Source organism: Calonectris borealis, chromosome 5, assembly GCF_964195595.1.
Source record: "Calonectris borealis chromosome 5, bCalBor7.hap1.2, whole genome shotgun sequence".
Taxonomy (NCBI): domain Eukaryota; kingdom Metazoa; phylum Chordata; class Aves; order Procellariiformes; family Procellariidae; genus Calonectris; species Calonectris borealis.
This window is the reverse complement of record NC_134316.1, coordinates 7,971,444-7,986,666: the sequence shown is the minus strand read 5'-3', so window position 1 is coordinate 7,986,666 and position 15,223 is coordinate 7,971,444. Positions and strand designations below refer to the sequence as shown.

Genomic DNA, 15,223 nt, shown 5'->3' with positions numbered 1-15,223 from the left:
CCCCATCCCCTCCCAACCCCTTCCTCTCACCATGGGAGCACGAGAGATCCCCTCCCCTCCCCGTCTGAAGAGGAGTTTTCCCCTCTGCCAGGGATGCCTGGTCGGGAATCGCTGCCCAGCTGAAGTTTTAATGCAATGGAAATTAAACAGAACCGTGAACTGGGACCAAAGTCTCTATTGACAGTGATATTATTTGAAAAGATAAGACTTTAAATGTGTACTGCACAAGATAAAACCTGGACAGGCAGACAATAGAAGAGTAGCTTTTTTTTCTTTTTTTTTTTAGTCTTTTGAAAGCAAGATTGCCTAACATAGTCAGTGCTATAATAAATATATGTTTTTAAATGGTTTAGAGCAATTGGGAATATAAAACCCAGAACATTAGCATTTACTTTACTTTAACTGCCTCACAGAATTAGAAAATATCAGTTCCTTCATTTCAAAGCAGTTACATCTCCTCAAGCCAACTATTAAAGAAAAATGAATTAAATTCATGTGCCCTTTTGAATTTAAGCACCAAACATTCAGAAGGTGTGTGTACAAAAGCACCAGCCCTCCCAGGCAGCATATACACACGTGCTGTATTTCTAAACACAGTATGCAGAAGGTATTTTCAAAAGACAAAACATACCTGAAACGTTGTACCCAAAACGCTGAGCAGTTTCAGATGCGAGGAGTTACATCCTGGACCAATTTTTATCCCTGGCCTGGCCCACTCAGCTGCCTCCAACAGACAAAGACCCTCAAAGGCTTTCCCAGCCGTTGGCTTGTCACTGCAAACGGAGACGAGTAGCTCCAGTTTACGGACCCTGTTCATGCCTCCCAAGGGTTGGCCAACCTCAGAGGGACCGGATGACCTGCGAGGCTCATTCTGCCTGCCTCTAAAATGCAGCCTTTGCCTTTCATCCTAAAAGACCAGCTCTTTCTCTTTCTGTTTTTCCTGTATTGGAACTGTATTTTTCTGCTCTATCTTCCAATTCATTGTACAATACAATTTGTCGGTATTAAAATTTGTTAATTTTTTTTGACCTTTTCACATTTAAAAAAACTTCAAAAAACCTCTGAAACCAGCTGGGGAAGAGCAGGACTCATGAAGCCCGTTTTCCTACACATTTGTGCTCTTTAACCCCTACATCCTCCCCACCACCACCAACCAAATTCCACCACGTCCCTTTGGACACCTCCAGCTCAGAGACAGCACAAGAGGCAGCACACGCTGTAGCTGGTCCAGAGCTGCATGCCATCGTGATGGACCAGCTGACCGACCCTTGGCCATCAAACCTACTTCTTTCTGCTTCTCTGTAAATGATCCTCTGCCAGGTGACAAAATTTGTAGAAGCCTAATTGTCTTTAAGACAGTTACCCTTCTTTCAAATGTGATTGAAATTGGCCAACCTGTTCCAACGATGATGGTGGGGGAGAGACTGGCGAGGAGACAGATGGCAGACAGCTCAGCTTCTTCAGCCTCAGCTGAGCTGATTGAGGAGTGGGAACGCTTTCACCCTCTCATGAAAAATGATATCACTCTTTCGTTGAAATTCAAAACTTAGTTTCCCGACATTAAAAATGTGACTTTTCCAACTGGTCAAAATGAGGATGACATCAGGGATGTCTTGGCAAAACAATACTTGGTGCTTCGCCAAGGAATGAAGCTGCTCTGAGCAAGGAATTAAAATGCAGCTAGAGGAAGAACAGGATAATCAGAACAATAAAACAAAACACAGCCAAGACCCCCTGGGGAACCCGGCAAGACCCACACATGCTCGTGCTGAACAGCGGGCGTCCCAGCAAGAGCAGCAACAAGTGGATTGCTAAGCCCACCGTCGTATTTGCACGGTGGTGTTGGACACCAAGCACATAGAAAGCCCGAATATTTTACTACCGATTTTATGGGTGGCCTCAGACCAGTCCTTTAGGCCAAGCTGCCCAAATCTTGGCACCAATACCTATGGCCCATTCCCCGAGTTCAATGCCAGCAGCTTCACCGAAGCGTGTACCCAGCTTGCACAGGAGACACAGGCAAGTCTGCCTGGAGGAATAAACCAAACCCCACTTCGGGTCGCCCCGTGCTGGTGGTCAGTCTGAGAAAACCCACCCACTGTGACAATACCGCCAGCTCCTCTGTCACCACACGGCAGCTGAGGACATCCCCACAGGGACATCAGGAGGCTGCGGGAACAGCGAAGCAAGCGTGGTGTCCCCAGCGGTGCCCAAGTCCTTTGAGTAATTGCCGGTACCCCTCAGGATTTGATTTACACCGGAGAAATAGCGTGGAGTGGGTGGGGGAATTGAGGCCAGGAGATGGGCAGGGTGAATTTTAAGTGGTTTTCAGAAAAATGCATGGGGTGAAACGGTGTTATGAATAATCAGGCCAGCAAAGCGCTGCCCCGCTACCGACTCGGGCCATGCCACCGCCTCGGCAGCAGCACCCGCCTGAGCTCCCAAGCCCCAGAGCAACTCGCAGACGGCGTCTGGTTCTGCAGATCCCCCTCTGTGCCCAGAGGAGCTGCCGGGGGGGCTGACTGCAACCCAGAGCACACCCCCAGCCCCTCCTCTGCAGCCTTCCCTGCTGCCGAGGGCTCCAAAAATGCAAAACTTCACCAGCACTTTCCCACCCCCTCCCCTCTCAGCCGAGCCTGGTCATCCCACCAACGTCAGTCCTTAGGAAAACACATTTTTCATCACCAATTTGCACCAAGTAGGGTTTTTCTGAACTCCCTCGTGTCCCTCTGAGTCTCCCAGCGTACCCCATTTCCCCGCCATCTTTCAGACGAGAGGCTCTGGACTGGGTTTGCCGTGTACCCTGGGTTTACCCATGTACCCACGGCTCGTACCAGCCACCGTTGCTGAGGCTTCCAGGGAGTGAAGCTACCAACCGTCGCCAGAAAAAGAAACTCTATTTCTGGGCTGGTCCTGGAAAGCCAGCCCTGCGGATGCCAGCAGGGATTCAGGAATCGTGGTTTCTCATGTCTCCCTCAAAGACGGCACTGCTATTCTGAGAGGAACGAACTACCACCAGTTCAAAATCACCCATTTGGACATTTTTTTAGCTTCTGTCTTTCTCTGTTTTAATGTAGGCACGGATTACAACTGCAACCTGGCAGAAGAATACCACATACACAAATGGAATAGGATAGAAGACTATTTCAGTTGGAAAGCACCTACAACGATCATCTGGTCCAACTGCCTGACCAATTCAGGGCTGACCAAGTTAAAGCATGTTGTTAAGGGCATTGTCCACCTGCCTCTGAAACACTGACAGGCATCGACCACCAACAGCGTGTGGAAGCGTTAAGTGGCCACCAGATAAAGACATACTCTTCACCGCTGCAGTGATGTGCCTGGTGCCCTATCAGCCCAATTTCAGCTCTCCAGCCCAACGCTTGAGCTCTTACCTTTGTTTCCAAAGCAAGACACATCTGCCCCAGGGCATCCCTCCGTGTCCCATACATGTGGCCAGGATATCAACAAAGCTGGTATCTACACAGAGGAGATGATACATTGGTGACATTGACTCCCACGTGCCCTGGTGCACGTACCAACATCCATGGGCATATAGGAGAAAAGATGGCTGGAGGACCACCACAGGGTTGGGTGCGAGGGGCTGCTCCCCCAACTGCTGCCAGGGGCTGGATGAGAGATGGGGGAACACCAGACATCAAACGCAGAGCCAGCACTTTTCCTTCCCCACATAGAGCTGGCTGAAAGGTGGTGTAATGAGGGAGGAGGCAGAGACACAGCGGGACATGGGAACCTCTTCAGTCCCCCCAAACCCCCCAGCAGCCTCTGCCTGCTGCCGCAGGGCCCCTCTGTCAGTGCGGACGGACAGGGGTCCAAGGGGGGGATATTTCCCATTCCTCCCAGTTATGCATTATGCACCAGACACCTGCATCCTTGTTCTGAACAAAACACGTCCACCTCTCCTAGATGCATATTCACTCGGTTCTGCCACAATATGAACAAAAAGGAAGATACGCCGGGTTTGCATGTCTACATGAGCCATCTGCTTCTATTTTATTGATAAAAACCTGTAACAACAGCGTTCACCATAACAAAATAAGACTGTTTCTAAGGTGTGGATGGTTGTATGTGTGTGTGGATAATTTCAGCCCCAAATTCTGCAGAAGCTGGGTTTAATGCTTTTTTTCCCAGTCAGATATCATCTAGACATTAGTATTCCTAACGCAGCATATAATTAGCGAGAGGCAATATATTGTATGATCATGCACGTTAGCACTTAAGTAGAATAAAAATGTTTCATTGTCAAGTACATGAAAAGCTAAGAATAAACCCGTACCACTCTTTCTGTTGAATATCCAAACATCTTTTCATCGTATTTTTCATCTTTTTTATCACAGTTTTGCACTTCAGATATCTCTTTCAATCACACAGACTGCAAGTGAAATGATGCTCAAACCATTCCAGTGGCCTCAGCAGTCAATACCAGCCATTATTAAGTAGATTGAAGGTACAATTTTCAGTGCAAATCTTTGAACTTTACAAAAGAGAAAAGGGTACATGAATTTGTTTCTTATAACCTTCATAATATGAACAATTCTCCTTTTATAGATTTATTTATCATAAAAATAATCCAGCAATAAATTCAAGCTCTAGACGACTTGCTTTTGCACTGACAGAAGTTAGGGACCTGGCATTTTTATTAATTTGTCTGTATTGTTATTATTTAAAGTGATCGATTTACGGATAAATTCTGTGCTTGTCCATCTCAGGTTGGGAAAGGAGAGCCAAGATCTCTATTACTCTTGATGCACCCTCAGCCACAGGGCTGAATGACTCCGAATACGAACTGGCTTGCTACCTGCCCACGGTCTGTGCTGAGAATACGGCAGCAGCGATAGAAAAAAAGGTAAAAGCAAATTATTCTACTACACACCAGGAGGGAGATGCAGTAAGTGGGCTTACAATGCTGTCCTGTGGCAATGCACTCCGGCAGCAATGGATGCCCACCTGCAAAGGTGGTGGAGGGGAAGGACTACCACCTCACAGGGCGCGCGGAGGAAAGAGGAGATGCACACACACACCTCAGCTGCTGCATCGCCGGTGTCCAGCTCTGACTGCAGCAGTGAGACAACAAAAACCTATACCTGACAGAAATGGTATATCGTTCCAATATAGAAAGAAGCCAATATGCAATAAAAATAACTTATTATATACAGTATATTTAAATCAACAGTCAAATATACATTGAGATGTGCTTCATGCAAATGCCTGGGGGCACTCTACCACAAAAAACATTTTTATATATACACGTATAAATGCCACGCATTATTTAAATGCTAAGTCTACCAAATGATTACTTCATTTACTCTTCTTGACAAACAAAACTCTCTGCTGGGAAAAAGTCAATGAAGTTACAGCTGAGAATACAGCCCAGCAAGACAAAACCCACAGCAGTGCCAGCAGAGGACTACGGGAGAGATGTGGTACTGGTTTAATTGGAAAACTTGTGCTTGAGGTGCCACGTAGTGACAGCAAGAGATTGGAGGACAGGTTTTACCCTGAGCACCACGGACGTAAAATATTGCTACCAGGCACGGACCTGACTTGGAGTAGATCTCTATAGATATTAATGAGAGGATGGGAGATGCGATGATGGAGACAGCGTGAAAGAAAAGCACCGGAAAGTGTTAACAAGACATAACAGGGATGAGGAAAGCTGGCAAAATTATATGATTTTTCCCAGCTGCTGCTGAGGAGAGAAATGTTCTCCTAAGTCTAAGAAATTAAGGGAGAGGGAAGTATTTGGCACAATAAAATGCCTTCCCTGGAAGTCAAGGCTAATTAATGGCCGTGGGACTCAGGAAAGAATTCAGCTTTTGTCTGAATCCTGAATCCTTGTTCTTCGCCCATGGCCAAGATCAGCTTTTTGTCTCTTATTACTCGATGAGATCAGCCCACACTGGGTATGACGTTACAGGGGACAGACACCTCCAGAGTATTTGGTGTCTGTTTGACGGTCACCCATTACAGCCAGGAGGAAACTCAAGAGCCAGGAGGTGATGTCCTCACTTCCTCGCACCTGCAGCTGCCCCGGGAGCTGCGATTTCTGTTAAACCACTTTTGTTAAGTAAAACCAAACAATCTGCTTTCCAGTTTTCTAAAGAGATGAGCAACTAACAGGTCTGAATGGAGCTTCACAGCTCCCATTTGGCTTTTGCATTTCTTCTTCAACTTTTTCCAGCCTCAGCTGCCTAATGCTCACAGGATGCAACATGGTGCCTGCACAGTTTTTTGTTGCGCAAGATCTTACGGACCACCACAGCCCACCCGCATGGCTGTCAAGCAGCACAGACTTCCTTCATCAGTAGTACCTCATCGGAGTCAGGTTTTATGTCCCTATGACAGGCAATACCGAAATCCCATGCAGGTTCCCAAATTAGGATCGAAAATGCCTCAATACTGGACTTGTATCTGCCTTATACAAGCACTGGGATTTCCCTGCTCTGTGTGTAAAGACCTCTCAAGTGACAGAGCTTTGCTCAGGCTGTACAGCTCTGCAGCCAGATCTCAAAATTTATCCTCCTATGAGAAACTCAGGAGCAGCGGGGGTCGGGGGTGAATCTCACCTTCAGTCTTCTATTTTGGGGGAGCAGCACAGGGAGAGCCCAGCCTGCAGCTCTCCTCTTACACCCTGGTTTGTACAGATGGCTTGTGTGGAGAAGAGAGGGATTGTAACGCTAGAAGAGATGAATGGTATCTACCAAGTTCTTTATCCAGGCTACAGTGTTGACCTATATCTGCTTCATAAAGGTGAAAAAACATGGATAGCTGTGTGGGTTGAGCGGGAACATCTTCCTGCTGCCAGCTGGCAAACAGCTTGGGGATTACAGCATGAGGATTAATAGCCTTTGTCATTTCTAAGTGCAGATGCTAACCTTACTCACATGACAGACTGATCTTCTTTGGATTCTGTGCCTGTTTGCTGTTCCAGAAAGATGACCTTGGGCTGCTGTGAGAGACAAAATATTTACACATTCATTTCTTAAGGCCTAGAGCGTAGGCTGCAGGAAGACACGAGCTCACTCTGCACTAGGGGAAAAAAAAAAAAGAGGAAAAAAAAAAGCTGTATGCCTTCAGCAGATCTGGAGCTAAGGAATTGTGCAGAGAAACTGGGTTTCAGCTCAGGCTTGATGCCACTGCAGCCCGGCTGTGCTGCTTTCGGGAGTACAGACTGAGCAAACTGCCAGCTCTACAGCAGCACAAGCACACCGAGAGCCTTCCCTCCCCACCACCTTCCCGGCCACTGCTTGGGGTTTTCATTTCTTGCACAACAGCAAGATTCCAAATAAACACCCAAACCAGCTATGTTGAATTATCCTGTATGTCTTTCCAAGCTTTAGGATCTGTCAGCTTCTGGCTGCTTTTGTCACAGAAGCAGATCAGCTGGGAGCCAGCATCACCGCCTGGGGTACGGGAATGGATTTGCCGGGGTAGCGCACGCTGAAGGGAAAAACAAAGTGTGAGCTCTTCTACAAACCCTGGCTGCTTTTTTTTTTCCCCCTCAAACCATAGTTACAAACATCACACTTAGTACATTTTAAATGGAAAGCGGATGCTCCTGCATACTAATTCCTTCAGGCTCTGTTGTCCTTTTACAGAACACGATGCTTACGAAAAAGAAGACGAACGCAAATACAGAACAGGTTGTTTCCTCTGTCATTAACTCGGTCCACACTGAGGTGAACGGGTGTCACTACTTTGTCATTATTAAAGTATCACAGCCCAACCAACAAGCTTCAAACTCCACAAGCAGACTAGAGATCAGGGAGGCAAGGTCTTGATAATGAGCATCGTAACTTTAAGACGACCCCTCCAGGAGTCAGCTCCCCTTGAGCCCGGTGGATAATGCGATAGGGAAGGCCATATTCTTTGCTCAGCCTTTCTGTCCACCTTTTGTGCTGAAGGGCAGAAGGCAGCTGAGAGGCAGAGAGATGAAGTGCAGTGATCACACAGATTAAAGATGATGATAAATACGGGAGTGGAAAGAAAGCTCTGCAGGCACACTAGCTCCAAGGTCATCGCCAGCTTCAACTGAAGGAGAAAATGAACTGCCACCAGAGGAAATGCCTGCTCCTCTGCCAAGCTGCCACCTTAGGCTTTATGCTGGAGAAATGATCAATAGCAGCTGGCAGCCTTTGGTTCTGTGCGTCCAAGAATATCTAAAGACATTCATGACTGAAGATCAGTCAACTATGTAAAGCACCAAATAACTTCTCGGGATCTGCAGCTGCTAAAAATATATCCAAGTATTGTCTGTGTGCCCCAGGAGCTACACACCCCACGTTACCCTGCAAGGGAAACGCAGACAAGCCAGAGCGACAGGAGCGAGCAGACCACAGCAGGGTCCAGGTAATCAAAGCCACTGGTAAAAAGGAAACCCAAAAAAATCAAACGATGTAGCAGATCGTCCATATAAAGCCTTTACAAATGGGCACTTCAGCTATAGCTGTAGCTCAGTGGGCTAAAAGAGGTACTCATTTCTGTGGGCATCAGTTGAAAGTCAGCATTATTACAGGGAATATAAACGTGGTGAGATCATTCTGTTCTGTTGTCGATACACATTAAAAACAAAAAATAAAATAACAGCACAGAGCCTAGCAGGACAGGGGCGTGCTGGCTGGAGAGAGACCAAGGAAGGAACAGACTGCAGCTAGCTGAACGAAACTGTTCGAGATACAGAGATGTATCCAGAGCACTTGCCCACAATATTCTGGGCTTATGCCAGTGCAGTTAGTTCCTTCCCACACAATGGTTTTGTGGGTTTTCAGGCTTTCTTTTTTTCCCAAGAGAAGAAAATTCAAATAAGCTACAAGGGGACTCCAGACAGTGGTATCAAAAGGGGATGAATTACCTTAGAAAACTGGGAAACCTCCAAGCATTAGGACTTGCAAGCACCCAAGCATTCCCAGAACCAGGTCAGCTGTTGCTTTCCCACTCGCTGAACGTCCCACGACTCTTCTCCCCTCCTGGAGCCCCACAGAAGCAGAGACTGGGCATCAGCATCAGCATCCATGTGGATGGAGGCTGGCAGAGCACAGGGCCCCAAGTCTATTGTCCACCACCAACTGAGAGCCGAGTGCACGTCAATATTCCCATGGAATGGAAATCTTTCCAGAAATTTAGTCTTGTCAGCCACTTCCAAAGGAAACAAGGGGTTAAAGAAGGTGCTGAAAGGGCAGTGGTATTTACATAAGTAAGACCATGAGCACAAGTCCAGCCTGTATCAATATTAGCAAAGACTAATTCAATCTGTCAATAGGAAGAATTACGGGAGCTCTGGAGTATGGGGGAGCTGCTACAAAGCCTTCATTTCACAGACAGTCGATACTGAAAAGAAAAATAAACCACAAAAGCAACAAAAATCCCAAAGTACAGCTAGCAAGCATGAGCACCCCTAGCACTGTGTTCATCCGAAGATTCCTGAATTCCTCCATTTCTTCAGCAGGAACCTCATAAACCCCACAAACGCATTGCTCAAGGCACAGATGTGCCAACAGGTTTAGCAGCAGGTCCAAAACCCCAATGCTCCCCTTGCCTCATCCCTTTTCCCTTCCCTCCAAATTTTTCTGATAAATCATCAGGCCAAAATGTTGTTGCAAGGATGCAGCAACCTGCTTCCATCTGAGAGCAAAGTTTTAACATGTGCTCAGAGATTAACTTACTCTAAGTAAGCTATTTTCACTCGCTTTCCTCTGACTCCCAATACTCTACACTGAAATTATATATTAAAATTCAATTCCCTTAATGCTGTATCTTCAGAAAAGATCTTGATGTGAAAACAGCATGCAAGTCCAAAACCAGTTTACTTCATTGCTTTTCAAAATGATCTTTTCCAAGAATGTTTTTTTAATCACACTATTATAAATCTGGGTTATGTCCAGTTCACTGCTGAAACATATTATCAACTTATTCTTTTCCCTTAGCTAATCATTAAGCATAAGCAACACTTTGCAGGTTCAAGGAGTTATGAAGAGAATCTCAATAAGTTTATTATACATCCACATCCCAGATAATAAAATTACTTATAAACACTTGTATGTACATTTTACGCAGTTCAGGAAAAAAGATGCAGAGATTGGAAAACAACTGAAATCAGCAAATGCACCTTTTGAATTGGGCTGTTTCCTCTACTTTTTTTGCAGAAGAAAAGTACATGATAAAATAACATTTCTATTCTGCTGGTTACCACTCAAATGCTCATTTTCTCTTGCATCGGTAATACAGCAGCATTAACAGTGCAGTCAAAAATGTATTTGTTTGCTGAGCTGCATTTGGGTTAGACCCTGCTTTGTGATACAAAGCCCTAGTAGTGCAAAGCAGATATTATGCCAGCTTATCTAGGCAGTGGAGGACAACCCTCCTGCATAGGATACCAGTCTCACTGGAAACATGATGCTCAGACAGGTAAGTGATAAGAATATATAAAACCATGGCCTGTAGAATAATTTGTATCACCTATACCAGAAGTCCTTCTACATGCAGATTATTCTGTCTGCCTCGTGAGGACAGACAAAGCCTGTGTGTATCACACCAAGCGATAACCTGTGTCTATCACACCACTGCCCTGCAGGGTCTGGCTAGCCTGGATGTGATGCAAACCAGCACCGAGGCTCAATTTTGGTCAAACAGCCAGTGCCAAAATTTGCACTAGTTAGATTTGCACAGCACCGTTGAAGGGAAGGAGACGACTGTGGTGCAGCAGGAGGGAGAATTTGGTGCCAGGTCTCAGTAAATGACAAAAACAAAACATGAAGTGATTCAGTACAGACAAACCTTTTCAGCAAAATATTTCCTGTGTCTTGTTATCATCAGCAGGAATGGGGAAATGCCAGTCCTCTCTTGGAGAGCGTGGGGAACAGGAGACTGGGCAGCTGATAGTATTTGAAGATCTCAACACGCTACTGCCTACGTACCATCACTACACTAGACGATTAACATCTGCTGTGTCGCACACAGCATCGCAACAGCTAACAACTGCTAAACTTTCAATAGTCAAGTAGCAGACTAAGACATGTCCCCTATCCATCGTCTCCACGACTTCAACTCGCAGAGACAGGAAAAAAGATTAAAATGGAAAATGACAATATAGTCTGAAAAGTAACTACATAAAAGTGTCATCACCTCATCCAGCAAGCCTGCTCCTTGCATTGCGTTCAGTTAGAGGCAGGAAGCGTAATACTTTTCTCTGGTGTTAGTTCAGCAGAGCCAGCAGCCCCTCTAGGGGGGTCCCCTGGATCCTATTCCTTGCCTGCAGAGGAGCTCGCCCCGAAGATGAAGTGACATGGTCTGGCATCCTCTACTGCTCAGCGTGCCAAAAACGGTCCCCTTTCAGATTCCAAGAAGATGTTACAGGATAGCACATTTGAAGAAGAGCCCTCAGAAAACTGAGTTGTGCTTAACTGAATTGCAGAGAAATCATGGATCTAAAGCTTTCCTGTGTAACGCTCACAGAAATGCTTTTCTGAATGAACCTCACTTAAAAAACAAAGTAACAGATGGGCAAAACGATGCAGAAAAGAGTGATTCAGGCACAAAGGTGGATGTGCAGCTTGTCCTGGTCTTTTTTGGTATTCATGATGACAGAAGCCATGAACTTCAAGTAAGCATCTAAACATGCATTGTATAATTGCAATATAAAACGGATGCTAGTTATCTCTTGTGTAAACCTATGGCAATGCAGGCTAACAAGTGCACAGAATGCCTAATTAAAAATACTGGTAGTGTTTAGTCCTAATGTCAATTGTTAGTACAGGAGAAAAGTAGTAATGCCTAGGCACTTGAAAATTGACAGAGAATTCAAGAGTGCTTTCCCACGCTGCCTGAAAAATATATCATCCAGTCTACAGTAGTATCAAATGCTGATTTCTAGGACTTAGAAACACAATAATAAAAGGGAGAGAATGTGATCTGCATGCAGGTTAGCCTTTCTGTGAGCTATCTGCGTGTCAAGAATATTTGCAAACTTCATTAATATAAATAAAGGTTGGGAGGGAAGACAGAGTTTCCCCAGAAGAAAACAACATCAAAGTCAGTCTGTGATGATTAAGCTTATGACAAAATGAGCGAGACAATGACCAAGGAGAGGATTTTGTAGGTTTTCCCAGTGCTTTTCCCTAAGGTTAATTATTTGGATGTAGAAAATGCAGGACAACCTGGAAAGGCAAGAACTAAACTTGCTTCCCAGGCCTTGCCACCTTTAATACCCATGACTGCTGACACTGAAAAGTCAGGTTAAAGTGTACGTGACCTGCCAGAGCATGGTGCTTGCCATGGGATAGCTGTTTTCTGCTGACTGAGAACAAGGGAAGACAGCCCATCGTCCCAGGACCCACAGGCTGCCCTGGTAACCACTAGGACTCCAGTAGTGTGTGCCACCTGCAGACCTGCGTCCCCTTCGATTCCTTCATTTCCTGCCAATGGCTTTGCTCTTCCTCTCCGCTGCTGTTCTGGCCCATAGAAATCCAGCCGATCATCTCTTTGCGCTTCATGCTGCGTCTGTTGTATATGGAGATCATTAGCGTGACATCAGAGAGCTGGAAGAGGGCAACCTGGAAGATGAAAGTTTCCTTGTAGACGGGGTTGGGCTGTCCTCGACGGATGGAAGTCTTGCAGCGAGACATCTCCTGGCCCACAGAATTGAGCAGGCAGAGCTTTCCATAGGTGTCTAGGACAAAGAAGAGGAAATCATGTTTGGCACGGGTGACAGATTAAATGAAAGCCCCAAGCAGTCAAAAAACAGCCAAAAAACTCCAAGTAGAGCAGCTTTGTCTGCAGTGAATAACAGATGAGGTCTGGACTGCTCTCCTTAAGTAAAGTCCATGGAATGAGGAGAAGCAGGTGAAAGCACCTTTTGGATTTCCTCATATTCAGCTGGGGAGAAAAAGGAAGGAAACTGATGCCTGTTTCAGCCCTACTCTCTTGAAAAAGCAGGAAATCTGGTTCCCAAGCCTAGCAAACCTGTCTAAGACTAACCAAAACTATGAGCATCTCTATGGATTCTCCACATCAAATGGTGTGTCTTCACCTCCCCTTCTTCTCCCTCACAATCAAGCTTTGCTGGGGCTGTCTTACCAGGGTTTCCCTTGGCTGCACTTGCCTCTCCACCACGCTCCTTTGGAAGAATGCCTCTATGACCTATTATTTGATAGCAAACAAAAAGGGTCCTGAAAAAGAGGGAAAGAAAACCTGCATACACAGTGAAATTCTTTGATCTCGCATGATCAAGGCCTGTTCCAAATTCTCATCTTACTTTTTTGGTGGATTCAAGGTCAATTTTATTCACTATTTAAGTCAATACAAGGAGTAAAAATGCTTAGTAGATACAGGAAAGGGATGGTCCAAGTCAGTGTTCCCATAAATCCACCCTTAAAACTCTTGTTGCTTCCTGTATTAATTAGTTCACTTCTGTTATGTGGTCGCTAATACTGTGGTCTCAGGCAGAGCTCTGTGTTCCCAATGCTCCACAGACCCAGCTCAGTGTAAGTTTTCACCTCGCCCTGCACATGACAGTAACAGATCGCTTGGCTAGAAAAGTCCCCTCCTAACCCCTTTGTAATCTGTGCCTGGGTTTCTGTAAGTGAGTATTATTTCAGAGTGTGCTGAAGATAGGAAATAAATAACAAGCCTCCATCTCTTGTCTACAGCGTGTCTATCCTCTTCTGTTCCCGTTTGATGTGCTATTTTACGCACTTATCTACTGAGCAACACAAGGTGTGAAATTACACTTCAGGTGTGAAAACACTTCTGTGTCTCCAAAGCAGGGCTCTCCGCTCCTCTCAAACTGTTCCACTGAAAAAGCTGTCAGGAGACTGACAATTGAGGAGCAAATTGTGAGCCTGCACAGCTGTACAGCTATCGAGTTACTGCGGGGAAAGTTCAGCCCAATCATTAGCTGGGGGTGCCAGCTTGGCTCCCAGTGTAACACTGGAGATGAAGTAAATCTTGCCAACAAAGACCTACTCGTTAGACAGAAAAGCAGAGCTCTGACATGAAAAAGTTTCCTGATTGTATCTGGGAAGGAAAGAACTTCTTTATCAAGAGGTGGACTAATTCCCATAGTAATATTCAATGTTGGTAGTGCTGAGGGACTGAAATTTGTAACAACTTCAGACCCATCAGAAACACAAAGACCAAGACAGGACTCTCTCTTCTAGCTCAAGTCAATGTGAAACCATGCAAGAGAACTACCAGACACAATCTCTTGCAGCACTCGTAGAGAAGTCACTTTGCTTTGCACTGACAAACCATAACGTGCACTGAAGCATTCCTCATGTGGAAGTACTGGTTGCTGGTCTGAAGTTGCGGGGAACTCCCTGGAAATAAAAATAAGTGGGGAGTAGGGGTTTTATGGATTTTTTTTAATGTATCCACCCTTTTTTTTGTGAGGAGGGGATTTCAAATTAGTGAAAAATCTCCACCAGCTGATTTTTAAATACAAACAAGCAGCTAATTCCCTGTTCGAATTTTAAAATTTTTCTTTCTTTCAAATTGAAAGCTTACATTTTCTACATAATTTCAGTGCATTTTCCAAACTGATCCCATTTACAGGCAGAAAGCCAAAGGGGCTCATTTCTGCTGACAGGCAAGACAGGTGAGTGCTGAGACCCAGAAATTCATGGAGATGAGACCCCCTCTATTTGCTCCTGGCCCAGTACCTCCATTTTTCTCTAGATGTCCCTGGTGTCATATCGCTTTCCCACTACCCTCTGAGAACTGCTTTGCTGCAGGTGAGGGCATTTGATTGGGATCACAGTAGGGGCTGGGAATGGTCAGCAAGGGCAGAGCTGGGGCATGGAGCAGCACTGGAAAGGTCCTGCCCTTGGACCCCCTGGCAGCTCCTGGGAGGGTTTCCCCGGCTGTGATGGGGCAGGGGATGGGCTGAGCATAGAAGCAGTATGCAGCCAAGGTCTGCTACTAACACTCCCACTGCTATCCCACCTGAGCACGGCAACGTGCAACACAACTAACGGCAAATGAAGTTCTCCTTTAGCTTATCTTCCCATGCTGCTTCAGGGAAAGGTCACCCACACATGCCTATACCGGGTTTTCTGAGAAGCTGGGGAGAGGACCTCGGTAAACCTTGCTACCATCCTTCCTTCTGACCGCTGCCAGTACTGGCAGCTCAGGTGGGATTCATCACACCTAACCACAGGTACATATGTTTAAGCAGTCCCCTACAGAGACAACCAAGTTATAGTCAATA

General features: G+C 45.8%; 1 protein-coding gene across 1 annotated transcript in view; it reads right to left on the bottom strand.

Moving 5' to 3' along the window:
* Positions 1 to 9,893: 9,893 nt before the first annotated feature.
* The window catches only part of LOC142082648 (synaptotagmin-16-like), a 39,898-nt gene continuing 34,568 nt past the window's right edge, over positions 9,894 to 15,223 (bottom strand). The window contains exon 6 of the mRNA XM_075150881.1: positions 9,894 to 12,685. Within this exon, the coding sequence (XP_075006982.1) occupies positions 12,372 to 12,685 (314 nt within the window). The 3' untranslated portion in view covers positions 9,894 to 12,371. The remainder of the gene's footprint in view (positions 12,686 to 15,223) is intronic.